Source organism: Anser cygnoides, chromosome 12, assembly GCF_040182565.1.
Source record: "Anser cygnoides isolate HZ-2024a breed goose chromosome 12, Taihu_goose_T2T_genome, whole genome shotgun sequence".
Taxonomy (NCBI): domain Eukaryota; kingdom Metazoa; phylum Chordata; class Aves; order Anseriformes; family Anatidae; genus Anser; species Anser cygnoides.
The window spans coordinates 11,930,185-11,952,402 of NC_089884.1; the positions used below are offsets into that span (position 1 = coordinate 11,930,185).

Below are 22,218 nucleotides of genomic sequence, written 5' to 3' on the forward strand. Positions count from 1 at the left end.
TGGCCTCCACAGGGCACTAGGCTTATCTTTCAGCCACTTTGGAGCAGTGCATTATGCTCTGCTCCTCGGGCAGCTGCCGTGCCTGTACCGCTCTGCCACGTCAGCCTGCTGGAGGCAACCTTGTCAAACACCCTGGAGCTTTCAGATACTACAGTCTTTTTAAGATTGGTATCTCAAAAGTGCATTTATCTGCCTCAAAGCATGAGAGCAGGACCTTTCCTTCTTTCCTTGTATCTTTGTTTGAAATGAAAAATGACGACCCCTGGGAGGAGAAGAACCTGGAAGTCATGTTCTGTGTTATTGATGCTTGTGCTGGAGAGTGTTTAGACATTTGAAGCGCTAAAGCAGAATTAGCCTTTTCTAAAGGCCTAGGAACAATTCTATCTAAATGATCATGAGATGAGAAATTTAGACCTCTGAGATGTGCAAGCTAGGAGGTGGTAATGACTTCGGTTTGTTTCAGAAGGCACCGCAGCAGAGCACTCTGCCTGGCGGCCCTGGGTGCTGCTCTGTCCCTGAGCCCAGATTAGACCAGGCTGGGGCAGGGTTCTCTTCCCTTTGCTGCTGGGTTTGCCAGGCCTGCTTTGGAAATGCTGGTTTGAGAGAATGTGAAATTGGTTTAAAATCCATATCAGAACTTTAGTGTTCCTGTACCAGCTTGAAAACAGATTTAAAGGAAGAAAAAATAGTAGTCCAATGTACAGAGGACTGTAAAACATGACTTTGATAGCAAACCTACAGGAAAAAAACCTGTTCTTAGAATCTTTCTTCTTTCTCCTTTGACTGTTACCACACCAAGTCTAACAAGAGATCAGATTTTCAAGTACAGTGTGTTTCTTACAAAACTGGAGCTGCAGGGTTAAAGCCCAGATTTTTGCGTAAGCCCTGCTCAGCCCCACAACAGTTGACAGGCACTTGGGTAAGAGCTGGCAAGTTGGAGAACTGATCTTTCCTTTTCTGTGAAACAGGCACATTCAAGGTCAGTCTGCTTTTGGTTTAGGATGCTTTTACTATGACTACTAAGAAACCAAATGACTGCATCAATGGCTTTGTACCCGAAATGGTGACACATTGGGTGACAGTAAATGCTGTTTCCCATAGTGTTATCCTCCAGGATATTTTTAACGAAAATAATTGCGTTAGGGTTTTGCTTCAGATTCTACAAGATGATGTTCAGTTACTATGCACAGAAGAATCGACACAGAATTTACTTGTTCCTCCTGAAGCTTGCAGTCCAGTTCCCCATCTGCTTGGTCACTGCTCTGGACACTAAGTAGCTTCTGCTCTTCAGTTGCTGAAGTCTTTCAGCAGAGAGGTTTACCTCTAACCTCAATGTGATCTCCTGAGAAAATCTCAATTTCACATTACAATTGTATTTAATTTTCTGGGAATTCTTGTTGTTTTTCTTACTTACCCTAATCATTTCAAAGCTGTCATCTTCTCCATGTTATTAGCTTATATTTGCAAACAGGATTCCCCCCCTCTTATTCTGAGTTACAGCAGTTCAGAGCTGTGTCTCCTCTTGTAGTTTGAACTCTTTCATCCAACTGGCATCGCAAATGTTTCAATCTCCTTTTTAGGAGCATCATTTCTTTGGAAAAGAAATGCTGAGGGAATATTTCTAATTATTTTATCTCCTTAATAGGAAATTGCTGCCTAAAACTTAGTTTAGCTCTTGAAAAGCTATCAACTTTACTGTATCACTTACTGATGGAGCATCTGCATATGCTGCTCTTAAGAGAAGAAAACACTGCTCTCACTTGTGATAGTGGCAGGAGCTGGAGAAGTGGTTCTAGTAGCTGAAACAGTCTTTACTCATTTGTGTATGAAGTTTTTTTTTGTTTTCTTGGCAATGTACTCCATTTCATGGAAAGGAGAGGCTTTTTTCCATCATGAGGCACTATTATGGTTGGCTGTAACTGAATATTTCAGGGGATGAATCACTGGTTCTTGGGCTGTGTATTACAGAGAAAATGAGACTGATGCCACCTCCAGCTGCCTTCTCCATGGGTGTGCTCCATCAGATGATTGAGAGGAGGCCTCTTGGGGTGGGCTTGCCACTGGTGCCACCAGGCACATGTAGATCCACTCAAATAGTATTCAGTTCAATGGCTGATGTTTCGTTTTTTTTTATTTTTTCCCCATTGGACTTCCAGAGCTGCAGCAGGCTGGTCAGTTCGCACAGCTTGTCACCCCTTTGTTGCATCCAGGCATGTTTCTGCCAGTCAGGAGACCAGTGCAGTCTGGAGAGTGGCTGCTGTAAGGCGATCGGTCCCAAAGCTGGTGGGGATGAGCCTGGGCCCAGAAAGATGCTGTGGGCTTCAGCTGTGCCCAGTGGCAGCTTTCATCCCACTCAGGTGGTCAAATGGCATCTGAGTGGCTTGCTTAGGGCAGGATGCCGCAGGAGGCCGCTGCCTCCCAGCTGAACCTGCAAGCAAGCCTGGGTGGCAGGGATGTGGGCTGCCACGTGTGATGATGCCGGCGAGAGAAATTTCAGTGCTAGTTTCTTATAGAACAAAAAAAGGTCTTTGATCATGTGTTTGGCAACTTAGTAGTCCCGCATCCCAAAACAGTATGCGATGGTCAACATTCAGAGTGAAAGGATGCCCTCTTGCTGAGAAACAAGTACCGACTACTGCCTTTACCCCTTCTTGTATTTAAAAACTAATTTTGACATACCACTTAAAAAAAAAAAAAAAAAAGTTATAGCTTCCATAACTGTGGCTGCTTTTGTGAACACCTTTCATGGTCTTATCACTTCTTAAATTTGTCAGAGAATGTTCTTCAGGCAAATGGGAGACTGGTAGGGATAGGGCTTTCTAGCACTTCTGTTTGAGTGGCATAACATGGAGCTAATAGTGGGGAAAGCAGGACAGCCTTTAACATGGAGAGCCTGCCCTCTTTATACTATAGCTCAATCGCTGCTGGTATTTTCATGTACAGTTGCTTCATCTGAACATTTTCAGTTCTAGTTTGACTTGCACAAGCTGTTTCAGAAAGCGTCGTTCCCATGACGTCGGGGTAGCTCGGACAAGAGGCAACAGGTTTCTGTTCCCATGCCTTCCCGGGAGTCATCTTCTGGTTCTTGCGCTGTTGCTGAGGTGAATCTTAGCTGTTAGCTCACAACGGTTTTGGGTTAAAGAGTGTTTTGATTTCGTCTCCAAAGCTATGCTCTTGGGGAGTTTGGTATCATTTGTGACTTTCACCCCTTGCGAGAGAAGCGGTCCCCTTTGGTTAACAATGGGTCACAGCATTATAATGGAACATGGCTACATTTTAAAAGCAGTTGCACAGACTATTAGCCATGTAACTACTGAAAAAATATAAATGGCTTATGAGAGATTAATTCTCCTCCTTTGCTGTGTTTTGACAGGAAAACAAACACGCAGTCTTTTGTCTCGGGAGATTGAGCTGCTGACACTGGGGCGAGTACACTAGGAGAGAGCCTATTTATCTCTAATCCCATGCTCGTACCCGTGCTTCTCTTCAAGGATCCACTGCCAGATAAGAGGGTGGGCTTATCTTGGCCTACCTCAGTACTGCTGTTGTGATATTCTTGGTTTTGTTCCTCAAAAAATTTTAGTCTTTTAGATAGTCTTAAACAAATACATATTTTTCTATTCCCACAATATTTTCAAATAGACTGCTAAATATTTTTGGAATAAAAAAACTACTTTTGTGTCCAGGCTTCCTTGAGAGCAGATATTTCCTAAGGTTAGGTCTGAAGTTAAAGTTTTCAGTCTTTCAAAATTCTCATGTATATATGAGTAGATTTTTACCTCTCATTGAAAAACATAATATATTTCATCCTTCAAGATGTGCAAAACATTTTTGTCATGTTGTAGGTTCTGTCACTAAGGTCTCAGGGTCTGGACAGAAGTAAAATTGATCATCCTTAAAACTTATTTCTCTCCTCTTACAGAAATGAATAAAATGTAACCTCAGAAATGTCAATTGCATTTGAGTTGTAAAAATTTTTTTTGCCAAAATTCTTCCAAAAGTGTTGGTGTTTGTCGGTTTTAGAAATGCCTTTTTCTCTTGTGAAAATGCAGTCTGTATGGTGAGTTCTCTCCTTTACTGGCTTTACTTCTGTTTTCTTGTAGCAGTGGCACTTTATCCCTGACGGGCATGCATGTTGCAGATGTGCAGAGCTCAGTCCTCTTTATTTCAACGGTGACACGGCTACCAGCAGCCTAATACTAAGCTCATAGTTGATTATAATGTTGTAAATCTTCCCTTAAATATGCTAGCTCAAATGCAACCTTGAACACCACTGTTTGAAAGGATTTTTTTTCTTTGCCCTTCAGAACCTCTCTTCCTACATATGTACCCTGTCCAGGTGCGGCTGGTTTGCAAGGCAGATCCGTAGTAATCTCTTCCTCTAGCTTATATGCTGAAATATTTAATACTTCAGTTTTTGAGGCATGGAAATGAGCTCCTTGTTTGTTACTTACTCTCACGTACAAGTGGATGCTGTCAAACTCAGCTGTTTACTAAACAAGGGGAGTGTATCCTGTCATTTCATAGAATCGTAGAATATCCCAAGTTGGAAGGGACCCACAAGGACCATTGAGTCCATCTGCTAAAAATTCTCTTCTCCTTTTATCTAACCAACTTCTACAGTGTACTTGCTTTGGTTTCCTGCTGTCCCTAGCCTACATGAGGGTGATCTGGGCCAGGTAATGCTGCGGCTCTTCCTCCTGCAAGCGGTAATCTGCAGCAAGGTATCGGTCACTGCTCCGCACTTGCTGTGGTGTCTGGTGCCTCGGCTGTAGCAACAGATCGGGGTTTCCGTAGCTGTGTCTGGTCCTGAAGCTGGTAGGTGGCAAACTGGTTTTGGAGCTGAGAGAGAACTTCCCCCGTAAGGGCTGACTGCAGCTGAAAATAACAGCATGACTTGATGTCATTGCGGGTGTGGAGAGGAGGAGGAACATGTCTGTCTGGGAGGCAGTCTCCAAATGAATTGTTCTTTCTTTTCTCTGTTTTCAGGGACTCTGGCATAGCTTCTAAAAGCGAAAGCAGTTTACTGTAATAACTCACTGCCCATGATAAAGGAATACATACTGCTGTTTTTTCTGGATACAAATGCATCTGTGCCCTGAAGAAAAACAGTCCATTTCTGCTACAGTGCTTTATGAGCAAGCCCAGTTATTCCTGAACCAAACACACTTAAAGGTGAGTTGATCATAATCACGTGTTTTTAATCATGCTTAATGTTGCCAGGCGGAAAACCCAGGTCTCAGTAATCAGTTTTGATCTTGACATCTCTATTTTTGTTTCCTTTGGTAGGCTTCGGCTCATTGCTGATCACTAAAATACAGCTTTTTCATACTCATTTTGATGGGGTTTGACAATGTAGATTCACTGTGTTAACATTTTTATATGTTATGGAACAATCTTTACACAATCTTTACAGATTCTTAATCCATAACACTAATAATGCAGTTTTGAACTTCAGTATTGTTATTAAAACACCCTTAAATTATTTGGATACCTAAATACTTTTTTCTTTTTTAGGAAGGCATATTTTAGATTTAGTGTAACTAGTTATTCCTTAAAATAGGTGAGGTTTTCTTAGTTGTGTTTGGTTTTTATGGTGGGGTGGGTTTTTTGCTTACTTTCAAAAGTAATTTGAACCAGTCTGTGATCTTACACAATTTTGCTTGAGATCTGTGCAGTCTCTATTGGCACCCTTATGTCTACGGTTTACTTTCTGATTGAGAAGGTAACAACTGTCTTGGCTTAGGTGGAAAATCTACTGAGCCTGCTGTCCCACCTCTTGCTGTGGTCAAACTGCTTAGAGAATAAGGCAAGCATGCTGTGATACTGAAACCACTTTAATGATCGGTGGTTTAGAAGTTTCTTGAACCAGAAGTCGAGATCTTGTATTTATGACGTTTAATATCACTTGATGGGCTTTGTTTTCCTAGTTACTCTTCAGTTACCTTAATACTGAACTTCTCAGTGTACTGAAAGTAATGTACTTAAAACATAGAGTCTGTGAGAGCTTCTTTGAAGCACTTTTTTGGTGACAGTTTTCCATTTAAATGCTTGATGTTATGCTTACTTCTACGACTGGTGTCTGGCTTCCCAAATAATATTGTCGTAATCTTGCCCCAGAAGGCAGCTAGTAACTGCACGATTGCCTGTTGGCTGAGGTGGTAAGGGGCCTTTTGTATTTGAAAGGTTGTAATTGCCTTCAACTTTCTTTTAGTTTTATGCTTCTACACGTTTGTTATATAATTTTAAAACAGTAATAACCTGATATTCATCATTCTAGCTTAAATGTTAATGCATGTTATTCTTTAAAAAAAGTAGTCTTGAAAGTAACTTATTTATCCTGACATGCATGGAGTACCTATGCATTGAAAAGATGCCTTTAGTAAGGCTTTATTTTAGTTGAGTTTTTATATAGTTATATAGAAGTATACCCTATGGCTTGAAAAATCAATTTGTGATCAGGCAGTGTTCTGAACACTCTTGATCTTGCTAGTGTTCTTGATTCAGTGATGTGTAGGGACTGTACTACAATCCTAGTTACTACTGGGCCTGTATTCTATCCAAACCTTTTGAATTAAAAACGCAAGAATGACTGAATTATTCTTGATTCTCAAAAATGGAAGACTGACTTCGTGCTAGAACTCAAAAATCATCCAACTTGCACAGAAAACACCCCTTTACAAATCTGATTTGTAGGCATTAAAATGGTGCTTATAATACTTATACTTTGGGGTCAGTACATGGTGCATCTTTGGGTGAGGATCCAATTGATGTAAGCACGTTCTGAAAAAATGTTTATGCACAGATGAACTAAACACTTGGTTCACTGCTAAATCTGTATTTTGTTGTGATAGGCCACAACTATATGTTTAGTTCTGTAGAACTTCATCTATCTTGTAGAATCTGTCTGGAAATTACGTTGAATATTGCTGGTATGAAATGAGATTCTTAAATGTGCAGCCTTTAGTTGAGTGGTCTGAACAGTATGTCTCTATAGACAGTAAAGAGAAAATGAAACTGGTTTGTTAATACTTAAAGGGTGGTGGTGCACTAGGCTTAAGGACAAAGCTGCACCTCTGTAGCCAAAAAAAAAAAAATGGAAAATAACAGGTTGTATAAAAAACGAAGGGGGCAGAGGGAGTGGGCTACTTAACCAGTGAACTTCCTGCTCTTCCTCATCCATCCTTTTTCCCTACCCCAGAAGACTTCAGATGCAAACAGTATGTTTTTAAGGTATTTTCCTAAGTACACCAAGACTAGTTCTGTTTACTAATATGAGAACTCTACTACTTATTAGAAGTAGTAACACTGACTCTTGTTTTGGGTTTGCTTTTTCAGACCTCCTTCTGGATGACCAATGTGTATTTTAACCAATTATATCGGAAACTAAGCCTCCAACTTCCCATTCATTCCAGCTGATAGCAACGCATATAATGCAAACACAATTCACAGGATCACACAAACATTACTCTTAAAACTTTCTAGATGATTGTAGTTGCTTTCCTTGTGTTCTATGCTAGCAGAAGCCTTTTTCAAGGTTTACTGTTGACTCTAGAGCACCACGTTCCCTGTTTACTGGGAGCTTTGGGGGCTTGCAATATGGGAAACTCGTGTGTTTGCCGTGATGACAGTGGAGCAGAAGACAACGTGGAATCTCAGAATCGACAAACAGAGAGCAGTAGAGTACGTGTACCTGAAGCAAGAAGCCACCCAAGGGACCCTGTCCGGCCACCTAGGAGGGGTCGAGGGCCTCATGAACCAAGAAGGAAAAAACAGAATGTGGATGGGCTAGTACTTGACACACTGGCTGTAATTCGGACGTTAGTAGATAAGTAAGTACCACCTCAAGGAATAATTCAACATGAATGAAAAATACAATGTTCTTGTCTTCTCTCAAACTGTGACTCCATCCTCTCACCGATCTGCACCTGGCCCTCCCTGAAGCAGCAGCGTGTTTCCAACTGGAGGCTTAGGAGAGCAGCACCTTTCCTAGGTAATAGACGTAGCTCCTGAGCGTCCAGGTTCAGACTCTTGCAGGAGCTGAGGAGCTTTCTCACAGTTCCTGTGCGGGCCTACACCCAGATGGGATGAGGAGTGGGCTCAGTATTGCTTGCCTGGCATAGATATACAGCTTAGGAAGCAAAGAATCTTCCAGAGCTTGAGAACTTACGTCCTAAAAATTGATTGTTAAGCAAAGTTTCTGCTTTCAGGCTGTATTTACTACTTTGGAAATGGTTAAGCAAAACTGAGAGCTTTGATCTTTGTTAGTTTGCATAAACAGACTGAGGTTTTCTTTCTGGCTGTAAGTCTATTACTTCTTAAAGACTGCACATTGTGACTGTTCAGCTTATGATCCCAGTACTGCATTCTTTGCATGCTCAAAGCATCCACTGAGGGCATGTGGGATATTTATGGATAGATCCTTCTTTTAGTGTTGTTTTTTCTTTTGCATTGCTTTTTACAGACCGCTATAAAAGGACCTCAGAAGTGAAGGACTAAGGTAGCTCGTCGTTTTTGGGTTAGGTGCAGGTTAGAAACCAGAAAGACTACAACAGAAAGAAAAACAGTTTTGTAGCTTTGTAATGGGGTTGAATTTAAGTTGGATGAGGCTCAGGACAAAATGAGCCATGATTCATATACCTGTCTCCTTGAATATGCCTGCAGAGGAGGAGTTTGCCTTGCCTTCCTGTTGTAAAATGCTTTAAATGAAAATACCAGGACTTTTTTCCTGAAAACTTTAAGAGGGGTTGTGTATGTTTTGGGATTTTGGTTGTGAGTGGTTGGGGTTTATTTTATTTTATTTTTTATCTTATTGTTGGGGTCTGTCTTCAAACCATTAAGTTAAAATTGTGCAAAAACTTTGAAAACCTTTTCCTAATTCCACATGCCTTTCTCTTTCAGCTAAGTTCATCTCCTTAAGCTGTTTCACAGCATTTTTGTGCATAGTTGATTCTGTTGGTCTTGCAAACAATTCTATAATCTTGTAAGCACTTTGCTTTGATATTGAACAATAATAAGCATAGTTATGTCACTGATCCTAGAGTCCTATTTCTTACAAATTCTTGAAGATATGGCTTTTTTATATATTAACTCAGTGAAATACTTCATCTAGACTCATAATCATGTAGGTTGGAAGGGACTCCAGAAGTTCAGCTACTCCAGCCTCCTGCTTAAAACCCAGCTCCAGTTAGAGCAGGCAACTCAGGCCACTTCAAGCACTGAATGTTTCCAGAAAATCTCCATTTTCTACCCTTCTTTGGGTCCCTGTTCAAGTGTACCCTGACCCTCTTAATGGTTTAAATAAGTCTTCTGCTTGTATACCATGTTCTTAACCATCACAGCAGCCCTCTGCTAGACACGCTCTGTTATAGCAATGCCTTTTTCATACTGGGGAGCCCAAAAATGGGCACAGTACTCCAGGTGCTATCTCGCAAGCACCACATGGCTATAGTGGTATATTGGTTACCCTTGCTTAATATTAAGGCTGTTGATAAGACACGTCTGGTCTTACAACACAGCCAAATAGTACAAGGTCTTGCAGACTCTCTTCTGTATGACAAAGACCTATGGCTGTGAAGAATGGGGGAGCCTCTTCATGAGACAGATTATCTAAATGTTCCTGAAAAAAGCTTAAGGAACCTTCCTGTGAGACCTCAAGATAATCATGGCCCTTTTTAGGTTAATAGGAAGAAACAGTGTGGGGAGGGAGGAGGGATCCATTTCTGGAAACTTTGTTTTTCTGTGTGAGTCTGTAGGGATAAATATGTTCCATTATCACCTGTTCCTCCTAGAGCTGGATTATTTTTTTTTGGAAACACTAAAGTTGAAACAGAAGGAGATGGTAGGGAAAATGACAAATTTCATGTCAAAAACCATGCCCAGATAAATTAAATTAAAATGGAAACATGTCAGTAACAGTAAGTTGGAAATACAGACTTCAGTGTGATAAGACAGATGTAAAGAGACAAAGATACGAGTCTGGAGAATGGAAGGCAAAAACCTTTTTCTTATTTTTAATTCTTTAGTGAAAATAATACATGGGGATGTTTTGAGATAAATAGTAGATTAAGTTGTTGTACTGTGATCTACAATGAACCATTGCTTTCCTTGTTTATTGCTTGGGATTAAAAAAGAAAAACACTCTGGACCAAAGTATATGGTGACTGCTTTTTGTTCCTCTTGTCTAGAGATCTCCCCTCTAGAGGTAAAGGAGTGAAATTTCATTTCCTAGCCTCAAAAGAATAAATACTAATTTTTGGAGTCTACCCCAAGTGCTGCTTCACAAATTGAAATATTGGCAAAATTACTTTTGTTTTGCTTCCAAATATGAGGAAGGTGGGTGCTCGAAGGGACGTTTAGGAATTCAGTGGTTAAAATGGCAAGTGAACAAGACTCCTTTGCTCAGTGCTAGTACTGTTAACACCTGCTATGCATAAGAGAACCAGGAAACCTTGCTGATAAAAACGTCATTCTGTTTATCACAGCCTTTGCTTGCAGTCTGTGGTGTTTTTTTTCTTTCTTTAAAGTCTTAACTGTTTTTCTTGAGATAATTTGGTTTGCATCATTGCACTACTTTTTCCTGCTGGTGAGATAAGTTTCCAGATGGAAGGTGAAGAGATGCTTGGGGGGAGAAAAAAAAATTGTTTCAAATGTTAGAGCAATATAAAAGTGTAAAGTTTCACATTTGCGTTTTCTTGTGGAAATAATGACTAGAGAATGTTAAGAGGTTTTGGTAAGAAAAGCATGCGTTTTTATCCTATAATCAGTCAAACCTGAGATTTTTCTGTAATTAATTCCTCCAAAGTAGGTAGCTTTGTTACCTGTATAATTAACCTGTGTTGAAACTTTCTAAAATTTATCAGTGTTTAGCATTTCTAGTTTCATTTCAAAGGCATGTAATAAATTGATTGTGGAATGTATCATTCTGAGCTTGGGATTAGTTCATAATGCTTAAGTAGCACTGAGCAAAGCGTTTAGGATATGCTGCTGCACAAACCTTTCTGGTACTGGAGATACCTAGTGAATAGAGTTTTGGAGACTTTGCATTAGGTACTTATTTTAGTAACAGTTCCTGCTCAAATAAGAGGACCTGGCAATAGGTTCTTGCCCCTGCTCCGGCAAACCAAATTGAGGAACTAATCTAATAGATTTTTATTTCTTTTTTTTTTGCTATGTTGCAAAAGGAATTGCGTTAAATGTCCTCTGTTAAACTGTTTTAAGGATTTCCTACTGCTCTTGTTAATGAGTTTGTAGTGTATGATGCTGCTAGATGGCATGCTTTTCAGTTTAGGGGGAAAAGTCAGCAATGTTTCTGGAAAAAGTATGTTTATGGTGTCTCCCTTGTACACTGTTCTTGGTACGCTTTGTGACCTCTGAAATGGTCTCTTGTTACATATTCTGAGGAACTTTGCTGATGAATAGCAGTAAGTCTAAGCATTATGTCTAGCTTTTAGGCATTTGAGTATGGATAACAATTTCATATATCAGCTATTGTAGATAGGCGGATGTTGACTTTAAGCCAGAAAAAAGCTTAAATCCCATCTTTGTTTTGGATCTGAAAATAGTATTAGCACTTTGCTGCCTATGTAACTTTCTCTTTGTTAAACTTTTACTGGATTCATTTTCTGTCTGTGTATTACATTGATGGTTGTGCATAAATTTTGACCTGTGTAATATCTCTTTCAGTGACCAGGAGCCTCCTTATTCAATGATCACGTTGCATGAAATGGCAGAAACAGGTATCGAGGCACTGTGTTGGGCATTTCAGTTGTGACTCCAAAGGAAAAAAACAGCACTGTTTTCTTTCCAAAATAATTGTACTGCTAGCATGTATTTTATCAATTTGCTGTAGCTCTGGGGACTCAGACTCCAAAATGTAACTCTGTCCTTCTGAAGATTCACTGAGCTGATGGTTTCTGAGTTTTTTGAACTCCGTTACACTTCCTACATGAGCTCTTCAGAAGCAGCCAACTGGCTCCCAAGCACACTGTAATAGCATTAAACCACAAGCCACAAAGAATGTGTTTGCATTAGGGCAGAACCAGCCCATATATGTAGACATGGTTTAAACCCTTGGTTTCGGTGTTGCCAAATAGTACATGCTTTAATAGTACATACTTCTTGTCTAGGGTTTTTACTGTCCTTAGACCTCCATTTTATTGATATATTTGTTCAAAGTCCGTACCCAAGTTCTTCTGCAAGCCAAGCTGTGTCCATATGAGGGTTGCTTTACCTCTGTTATGGTAGGTGCAACTCACCCAACTCAAGACCTCCACCAGAATTCTGGTGGCTCTTAATAGAATTGGTATTGGTACAAGAAAATGTTACTGTATTAAAATAAGTTAACCTCATTAACTATTACAGCAATTAAGTAAAAAGTTTTTTGGGGTAATGTGCTAACAAACTTCAATACTTTGTTTTGCATTTACTTGTCCTTGTGGAAGGGAACACTAAGTCTCTTGTAACCTCACTCGCTTATATGCAGATGCAGACTCAGTTCTCTCTGATTTTACTCCTAATGCAACTTTTTTCTTGTAAACCCAAATCTGTTTACTTTTTTAGTAGTTAAGTAGTTTAACATCTGCAAGTAAACAACAGTTTGCATGTAAGTAGGAGGCCCTGTCTACTCATTAAACTGTGAGAGCTGTTCAGTTTGAAATCAGATTTTCATTGGAAGTCCAAGCATAGGACAAGCTAATGCAGTTTCTTCAAGGTCTTGTGTTACTTGAGGGAATTCAGGAAGGATGCTCTTTCTCCTGTCCAGGAGTATCTTTTCAGTGTCATCATGAGTGCAGCGTTCAACGCTTAAAGTTGATGTTGCACACTGAACTCCTGAGTTACTACACAGGAGTAAAGTGCTTGTCCGTAGTGGTCATGAGTGTTTCTTCCTAATTTTTGTGGGAAGTGAAGTATGCTCTGGCTTGGGCAGGACTGTTCTCCAAACAATAAAGCTGTATACTATTGCCCAAGCTGCTGTAAACTTTTTTCTCCCCTTGAAATTAAACTTCTAAGCTACTGCAAACTAAGAAATTGATGTAAAATGTAAAGCATTTTTTCCTAGTTCCTGTAAAATCACTGGGTAATTTTAATGATTGAAAACTTAAATTTATATTTGCTGATGTATATTGAACACTTTAGAATTGCAGTGTTAATTCTAAATGTTACTTCTGTTTTGTGGTTGACAGATGAAGGCTGGTTGGAAGTTGTCCAATCTTTAATTAGAGTTATTCCACTAGAAGATCCACTGGGACCAGCTGTTATAACGCTACTACTTGATGAATGTCCGTTGCCAACAAAAGTAAGACGAAGCAGTATGTGTTTATCTGCAACTGAATTTCAGTTACTCATGGTTGCCACTCCCATGATAGCTTCTGGGCGGGTTTAATCAGTGATACAAGACAGAAAATGGGTGTAACTTGTTACTTTGAGTAATTTGTGGTGGCTTGTTACCTAATTGGTATTTAATGCTAGAAGCAGTGTAGAGGAAAATTGAAAGGCAGTGGTCCCAAGGGAAAAGCAAAAGGCATTTGGTCCTTGGCTGCTTTCTTTGCTCTCCTCTCCTGCCATGTGGTATGCGTACTGTACAATAAGTGCATATGGATGCTGCAAAAGCAGGAGAAGTTCTGCTGTTTTTACTCAAGTTCTGAAAGATGCGTATGTACAAGTCACTGTTTAGTTATTCCTTCCCTGCTGTGTGCAGTGAACACAACGTAAGTGGGTATCTGATGTTAAATGACATTTTAACTATGTTGTGGTAGGTGCAACTCACCCAACTCAAGACCTCAACCAGAATTCTGGTGGAGGTAAATTATGGCTCTTGATAGAATTGGTATTGATACCAGAAAATGTTACTGTATTGAAATAAGTTAACCTCATTAACTAATACAGCAGTTAAGTAAAAAGTTTTAGATATGGTTTGGTAGATTTGATCACTGAACTGGCTTTGGATGGAAAGATGATCCGAGGTCTTCATACTTTGCTGGTACACGTACTTTAATGAGTGATTCAAGGTGCTAACCATTGAACATGATTATTTTACAGAGAACTTGACTTTCCTTAAATGCTCGCTACTATCTCATTTCATCTGAAACTGGTGATGACATTACAGCTTTCATTGCTTAATCTACTACTTATGCTTCCACTTCTAGTTTTCAGTTTGCATTGTTACGGATATAAAGTGATAGCTTTTGTCTTGCATAAACATGTGAGTGGCTGGAGAGTTAGTGAAACTCTAGTCTTCAAAAACTTTTTTCCTATAGGTTATTGGGGAAAGTAATCTGAGACTTATGTACACGTTAAATATTGTATAATTGCTGTCATAGGCAGTGAAATGATTACTGAAAACAAAATATGACTAGAAATTTTGCCTGGTTTGAAAAATAAATTAGGAAATGGAGACCACTAAGTGCTCTATATGACTTTTTTCAGCTGTACAATGTACTTGTTAATCATCTGATCTGTATTTCAAAAGCCACATCACTTTTATTTATGTACTTAAAGGACTTTGCTATGAAATAGCTGACCTTAAGACAGAGGGAATAAGATGCCTCCTGGGGTTACTCAGACCTTTTTCTTGTGCAATCTCTTTACAGCACAATGAAGTGCAGGGAGTAACAGTTGTAGGATCTGCAGGTCACGTGCAGCCTAGTAAAGTCTCTGTTCACTTTTTGCCTATTCAGAGTAAGTTTAAGTCAGTGCCCAACTTCTGCTACAGCTAGAGAACAGTAGCATGCTATTTTCCATTTTATTTTGCTACAGTAGGCTGTAAAGTGTATAGCATTAAAATGGCAGCACAGTAAGCTGTTTAGTCTAAAGTCTTTATTTAACTCAAAATAGTTGATCTCTGTGAAAGTTCTAATAGTGGCTAAAAGCAGTACAGGGTATGTCAAGAATCTAATTTTAGTTAGGCTTTTCCATTCTGAGTCTCTAGCTCAGTCATCCTTTTTTTTAGCCTTCTTTCCACTTAGTGTCAGTCCTGTTCATCACTTCTGTTTTTGTGGCTTTTCTTTTGGGGAAAATAACTACTTTTCTGTTATCACTGTACAAATCAGTCTAGTGAAGAAAATTGATTTAAGCGTGGATCAGAACACAGCTCACAAAGCATGTAAGCATCCAACTTTGGCAGTACTGTTTCTTTCTTCAAATGGCCTTCTGACGACTTCAATATGAGGAGTACTATTTTAATTATATCATAGCCTGAGATTATGCAGTTTATATCTGAATCAGCTGAAATTTTCATGAAGTCTGGAAAGTTGAGGGGAATTTGAACAAATTTGAACATCTGGGGGGGCAGGGTTCTCTATAGGATAACTTGGCTCTAGATAAACTCCTACCTACCCTGAAAATGAGGGTTGTGATCTAGACCTATCTTGAATTTTATCCATACCATGCTGTCTGAATGAAGCAAGTCAAAGCATGGCATTTTAAATTTGTCACCTTCATTGTTATTGCTTAGTGTGACTAGAGGACTATAGAAAGACATTTATGTTCTGAAGGATACTGTTTATGACATCTTGTGAAACTGACAGTATCCTAAATTGATGATGGGGTTGTGGGCTGGCTTTTTTTTGGCTGGTCTCTTTAGTCCTGAATTTTTTTTTCAGGAAAAGGAGTGAGTTTTAGGGCACTTAAAACTGATTAGGTAGCAATATTGCCATAGCTGCTGAATGAATACTAAGCAAAGATAAATAATACCAAAATCCTCTTGCTATAGGAGCTCATATATGTCCAAAAGTATCCTATAGTTGTTGATCCAACAACTTGAATGGCCAACAATCTGGTGGCAATTTTAAAGTTACAACTCTTGGGAATATTGAACTTCTCATCCTATCTTTATTATATTTTTATCTTAGATAACATCTTTTGTTGCCTCTAATGTGATGGTGATTTTAGTAATATATTGTAAAAAATAATTTGTAGTATATTGGGGAAAACTGTGTGTCAGTGATGTTGAAAAGATTTCATTTTTCTTTTTCAGGATGCATTGCAAAAGCTAACTGAAATATTAAACTTAAGTGGAGCTGCTGCTTGTCAGGATGCTTGTCACCCTGCCAAACATCGGAATACAACTGCAGTACTGGGATGTTTAGCAGAGAAGTTGGCAGGTAAAGTCATGGGATTATTCTGAAAGCTTGCTGAGTGCCTATTGCTTTAGCACCCATGGTGCAGAGTATTTCAGAAATGTTTTTTTAGAACTGAATAATGTTCTGCATGTGGGGGGATATCTTGTCTGACAGATGTGACCAATTCTACTCCTTAATTAAAACGTTCAGATTCAGCCATCAGTCACTAGTTTGGGTCTGAATGAGCCATTTACAGTCCCAGGTAGTTGAAAAGATAATTTTGATGTTTGGTTAGCAATTTGAAATGCATATGTTTGTAGATCGACACTTATGCTTACAGTATATGGTTTAGCACTGGTAATTGGTCTTTTTTCAAGATCTAGTCTGGCCCTTTGAGAATTGCTGTGAACACAGTTATTTACTGATTTAATACTCCTGCCCATTGACTAGTCTTAGAGGCAGTGTAGAAAGATGGAAGAAAAAAAAAATGCTCTTGCTGCTAAGCATGTGTTGTCTCATTGTAGTTAGCTGAAAAGATTCACTGCTGTTACTTAGAATCCCAGCAATGTTGTTTTAAGGTGACTTTTCATATAGAACACTTTACGCCCTGTCACTTTCTAGTACTGTGCTGGAAACTGATGATTACATTTCCTTCCTGCTGATGGTCATCTTTCTATGTAGTTTTTAGCTCCTCTTCTGATAATGGACAGGAAAAGGAAACGAAGAAAAAGTGACTGTTCAGTATCACCTAATGGTTCTTAAAAACATAATTTTAGTATTTCTGTCAAAGCAAAGAACAAGGACAGGAAACATTTTATGCTGTAATACTTCCACCTTCTTGTTATAGTAAGTCGAAATGAGATCTAATACCCACTCTTTTTTTTTAGTGATCTTGGAACTTACCTCATTGCAGTAGCTCACACAGAAAACTTGTTAATGTCATGATGCAGCCCACTGCAGTTTCTTAGAGTTCAAAGATATTAGAGTTTGATTCCATTGTAACTCTTTTGATTAAACAAGCAGTATTTCAGGACAATTTTCTTAATTGGCAGCTTGCCACGGTGCTGTTGCAAATTGTGTGATTAACTATCAAGTAAGTTATATTAGACACTTAGTTTTGCTTATTTTGAACTACTGATGAATGGAGCTAGTCTTTACACTTTCTCTGTGGAAGTAAAGGGGAGCCAGACTCTTTAGAAAAAAGTAAAGGGGAGCCAGACTCTTAAAAAAAAAAAAAAAAAGAGCATAAGTGTTTAGCAGAGGTTGATGGAGTCTTATTTCAAAAACTAAGTGTGGCTAGAACTGTGTCTCTGTTTATAGCAGGTAAAACAAATGTTTGTGATTTGGTAATAGTGTAGTTATTTGTATAGCAAATATTTGGGAACAATGATATTTCTTCTGTATTATACTTCTGTGCAATGATGGATATATGATAGTTCCCATGGATGGATTTAATTTGTGATACTTTTACAGGTCCTGCAAGTATAGGCTTACTCAGCCCAGGCATATTAGAATATTTACTTCACAGCTTGGTAAGTGTCTTTGATCTTAATGTATGTATCTTGTATGGTATCCATACATAGCAATTAGAATGTTTTTGCTTGTTGGTTTTTCTGATTATTGTGAAAAGTTAGTTGTTTGGATACTGGTAATGTACAAAGAGTTGAGATTTAAGTTCAGAAAGGCCTAATGAAAATATCCTCCCCCCAAAAAAACATAAGGTACCTTGCTGCTCATATTCTCTAATTTTAAGAAGATATTTAAAATAACCAGGCTTTGCTGCATGTCATGACACAGGGCTGGCTGCCCAAGCTTATACATTTTCTACCTCCAATTACCATGTTGCCTGATCACATCAAAATCCACTTAAATGTGAGTAGAAACATTGATCAAATTGTCTCAACTTAGCAGGAAGATAATTATCGCTGGTGATGAATGCACTTTTACAAATTGAGGAAAATAGACAAACTCTGTGTATATTCAGGTGAAATTTTCATAGAATCATGGAATGGCTTGGATTGGAAGGGACCTTAAAGATCATCCACTTCCATCCCCCCTGCCACAAGCAGGGATGCCACCCACTAGATCAGGTTGGCCGAGGTCTCATCTAGCCTGGCCTCAAACACCTCCAGGGATGAGGCATCCACAGATTCTCTGGGCAACCTGTTCCAGTGCCCCACTGCCCTTACAGTGAAGTATTTCTTCCTAATGTCTAATCTCAGTCTCCCCTCTTTTAGTTTAAGACCATTCCTCCTTGTGCTATCATTATCTACCTGAGTAAAGAGTCTTCCTCCATCCTTTCTATAAGACCCCTTTAAGTATTGAAAGGCCACGAGGACTCCCTGAGCCTTCTCTTCTCCAGGCTGAACATCCCCAGCTCTCAGCCTTTCTTCATAGGAGAGTTGCTCCAGCCCTCTGATCAGCTTCGCAGCCCTCCTCTGGACTCGCTCTAACAGCCCCACATCTTTCTTGTGGTGGGGGCCCCAAACCTGGATGCAGGACTCCGAGTGGGGCCTGATGAGGGCAGAGTAGAGGGGGACAATCAGCTCCCTCGACCTGCTGGCTGTTCCTCTTTTCATGCAGCCCAGGATGCAGTTGGCCTTCTGGGCTGCAAGTGTGCACTGCTGGCTGATGTCAAATGTCTTGTCCACCAGAACCTCCAAGCCTCTCTCCACAGGGCTGCTCTCAATGAGTTCTTCCAGTCTGTCTTCCTTTCTGGGATTGTCCTAACCCAGGTGCAGCACCTTGCACTTGTTGAACCTCATTAGGTTCATGTGGGCCCACTTCTCCAGCCTGCCCAGGACCATTTGAATGGCATCCTTTCTTTCTGTTGTATTGACTGCACCACTCAGCTCCCTGTCCTCTGCAAACTTGCTGAGGGTGCAATCGATCCTATCCTCTGTGACACTGATGAAGATACTGAAAAGCACTGGTCCCAGGACAGACCCCTGAGGGACGCCATTTGTCACCGGCCTCCACTTGGACATAGAGCCATTGGCCACCACTCTCTGGGTGTGACCATCGAGCCAACTTCTTATCCACTGAATGGTCCACCCATCAAATCCATCTCTCTCCACTTTGGAGACCAGCGTGTCACGTGGGACCGTGTCAAAGGACTTGTAGAAGTCCAGGTAGATGACATCGGTCGGTCTTCCTTTGTCAGCCGATGCACTCACTCCATCACAGAAGGCCACCAGATTGGTCAGGCACGATTTACCCTTGGTGAAGCCATGCTGGCTGTCTCGAGTCACCTCCTTGTCTTGCATGTGCCTCAACGCTGCTTCCAGGAGGATCTTTTCCATGATCTTGCCAGGCATAGAGGTGAGGCTCACCGGTCTGTAGTTCCCTGGATCCTCCTTTCTGCCCTTCTTAAAAATGGGAGTGATATTTTCCTTTTTCCAGTCATCCATCAGGGACTTCACCTGACTGCCAGGACTTTTCAAATATGATGGAGAGAGGCCTAGCAACTCCATCAGCCAGTTTCCTGAGGATCCTGGGATGCATGTCATCAGGCCCCATAGACTTGTAGTAGTTGTGACAAAAGAGAGCAGATGCATTGTAATTCGAAAAAGATTTTTTTGAAAGTTCATCAGACTTTGAAACAACCTGCCTATATACTTCTAGTTAACACTTGTAAAAAAGCATTATATATTGTTGAGCAAACTGGAAACTATACTCCTAAGTATACCTGACGTGTAACTTCATCAATATTTGTTTTATTATCTAAGTACAAACTTTTTTCTCCTCTGCAATAATTACTTCAGATTATTTCTTTATACTTAGACTCCATCTCTCTTTTTTCTTTAATTTTAGGTTAGAAGAACAAGGCTTCAGAAATTTGAGAACTTCTTTTTTGAAGAAGCGGTTCTGCCCTTTGCTCTAGAAATGCCAGGCTTCTATTCAGTGCTCTTGAATCAATGCTGAGGGCTAATAACTTAAAGTCAATTCTGATTCCGCTTGTTAGGTCAGTTGCTTGCTTAGGGTCTGGCACTGGTGCGAGTTGAAAAGATGGCCATTTTGAGGAGTCAGTCTAATAGTCCTGGTTGGTTGACTTCAAGCTATTTGTTATGAACTCTTGGAAGGTGAAGCGAAAACTAGCACACCCTGTTTTGTACTTGGTCTGATGGCATTCCTAGCTTATAGAGTAAATGTAACTACTTAATGAAAGTACATCTGAGTATCCTGTCCCTTTCTCTCTCCATGCTTTCCCACAAACCTCCCTATTACCATGCTACATGAAGACTTCTTGTGTAGAGAACTCTGAAAACAAGCATAGAATGAAACAATTTTCTAATCTTATCCGAGAGAATTGAGTTTCTTCAGCCTGGAGAAAGAGGCTAAGGGGGATGTTATAGCTGTCTAATGGTCCAATAAGAGGGTGTGGAGAAAATGGAGGCAGGCTCTCCTCAAAGGTGCATGTTTGGACATGAGGTAAAAGGCACAGGCTGGAACATAAACTGGAGATGTAAGGAAGAAAATCCCATCATGACGGTGGCCAAATACTACACTAGGGTGTTGCAGTGAGGCTGTGGGATCTCAACCTTTGGAGATACTCAGAAGTTCATAGGACAAGGCCCTGAGCAGCCTGACCTATTTGAACCAGCTGTTAACAGGAGGGAGGGACTAGATGACCTGGGGAGGAGTATTTCAACTGAAGACATTCAGTGAAAAATAGCCATTCAGTGAAAAATAGCTCTTCGTACCCATCTATGCCATGTATTTATTAAATAAATTTTATTTCTGCCCATATTTAGAATTTCCAGTCTCATCCGACAGTGATGCTTTTTGCACTAATAGCACTGGAGAAGTTTGCACAAACAAGTAAGTATTGGCCTGATACTGCTCTTAATGGTAATAGAATGGCTTCTGCTGTGTGATTGCCATTTGTTTCATCTGATCACATTTGTTGTGAGCATGGGAGACTGGAGCGGTAGGAACAAAAATGTGGAAGAGAAATGTTGGTGCACTTGCAGGGCAGAAGAAATAGTTATTGCTGTAGTTGTCACCCCCTAGCCCTTAAAAACCTTGAGATTTTCTCAAACTCAATACAGTCTGCGTCAGTTAGAAATAGCTGCATAAAGACTTAAGACATCAAGGCCTTTGTTGCTGAAAGAAATCTATATTAAATAGATGAGCAGCTATGATTGGGCGTTTGCAGGCAGGAAAAAAAAATCTATTGCTTTAATGATACCCCCACCCAGAAAGCACTAAGATTTGCTGAAACGCAGCCTTTATGTAGGAATTGCTACATAAAGACTTAATGTTACATGCAGCCTTTGCTGGAAAAAAAAGTGTATTGAGAACAAACATGATTTAATTGTCTATTAATGGTATGACTCCATGCAAAGAATTTATATATGTAATTGCAAAGTTAACTTCATGTGTGCTTGGGAAAAGAACTTGATGCTGTTTATAATGCTGAGCTTTTAAGTTGTTTTTTTCCTATTGCATTTACTCAATGTTACTCTTTTTAACTAAACTTACTGTTAGTTTATAGCAATTATTCTTTTTTGCTTTTAAATTGCAGGTGAAAATAAAATGACAGTTTCTGAATCCTGCATTAGTGACCAACTGATCTTGCTAGAGAAATGGACGGATCATCCAGACTATTTAAAACGCCAGGTTGGATTCTGTGCCCAGTGGAGTTTAGACAATCTGTGTAGGTATAGCAAAGGGATAGATTCTTTTAATATTAAGAAATTCTCCAGAGACATAGAGGAGTACTCTGCATTTTGCTCTGTATAAGCTCTTTTTATAAATATACCTAACTACATTTGTAACTGCTATCAAAAAAAGAGGTGAATATATCCAGACTAATTGAATGGAAAATAAATTTTCCATTCCATTTTCCAAATTATATATTCCAAATTTATTATTATTATATATTTCCAAATTATATATTCCAAATAAATTTTCCAAAAAGCCTTTGTGAAAGGAAGTGGCTTGTACTCTGCAAATTGGGACTGGAATGAAACTACTTATTTTAATCATGTTTTCTGTAACCTACATTTCAGCAGAGGTGCCAAGTAGCTAAACAGTGCTAGCTCTGTCTCTGGAACAGCTGGATTACTGATGATATCATGGTGGCAGTCACTACTGTGATTTTAGGCCAGCAGTGCATGGTCCCAAAGAATTATTAAAGACACTTAAAGAAAAT

The 22,218-nt window shown here is 39.7% G+C and overlaps 1 protein-coding gene across 2 annotated transcripts in view; it reads left to right on the plus strand.

Annotated features, from left to right (window-relative positions):
* RSPRY1 (ring finger and SPRY domain containing 1) overlaps positions 1-22,218 on the plus strand; it is a 41,176-nt gene that overhangs the window by 6,396 nt on the left and 12,562 nt on the right. For both annotated transcript variants that reach the window (XM_067004359.1, XM_067004360.1), the window contains exons 2-9: positions 4,990-5,175; positions 7,339-7,832; positions 11,686-11,738; positions 13,185-13,297; positions 15,977-16,103; positions 17,535-17,593; positions 20,816-20,882; positions 21,589-21,720. In XM_067004359.1, the coding sequence (XP_066860460.1) occupies positions 7,486-7,832; positions 11,686-11,738; positions 13,185-13,297; positions 15,977-16,103; positions 17,535-17,593; positions 20,816-20,882; positions 21,589-21,720 (898 nt within the window). In that variant the 5' untranslated portion in view covers positions 4,990-5,175; positions 7,339-7,485. The remainder of the gene's footprint in view (positions 1-4,989; positions 5,176-7,338; positions 7,833-11,685; positions 11,739-13,184; positions 13,298-15,976; positions 16,104-17,534; positions 17,594-20,815; positions 20,883-21,588; positions 21,721-22,218) is intronic.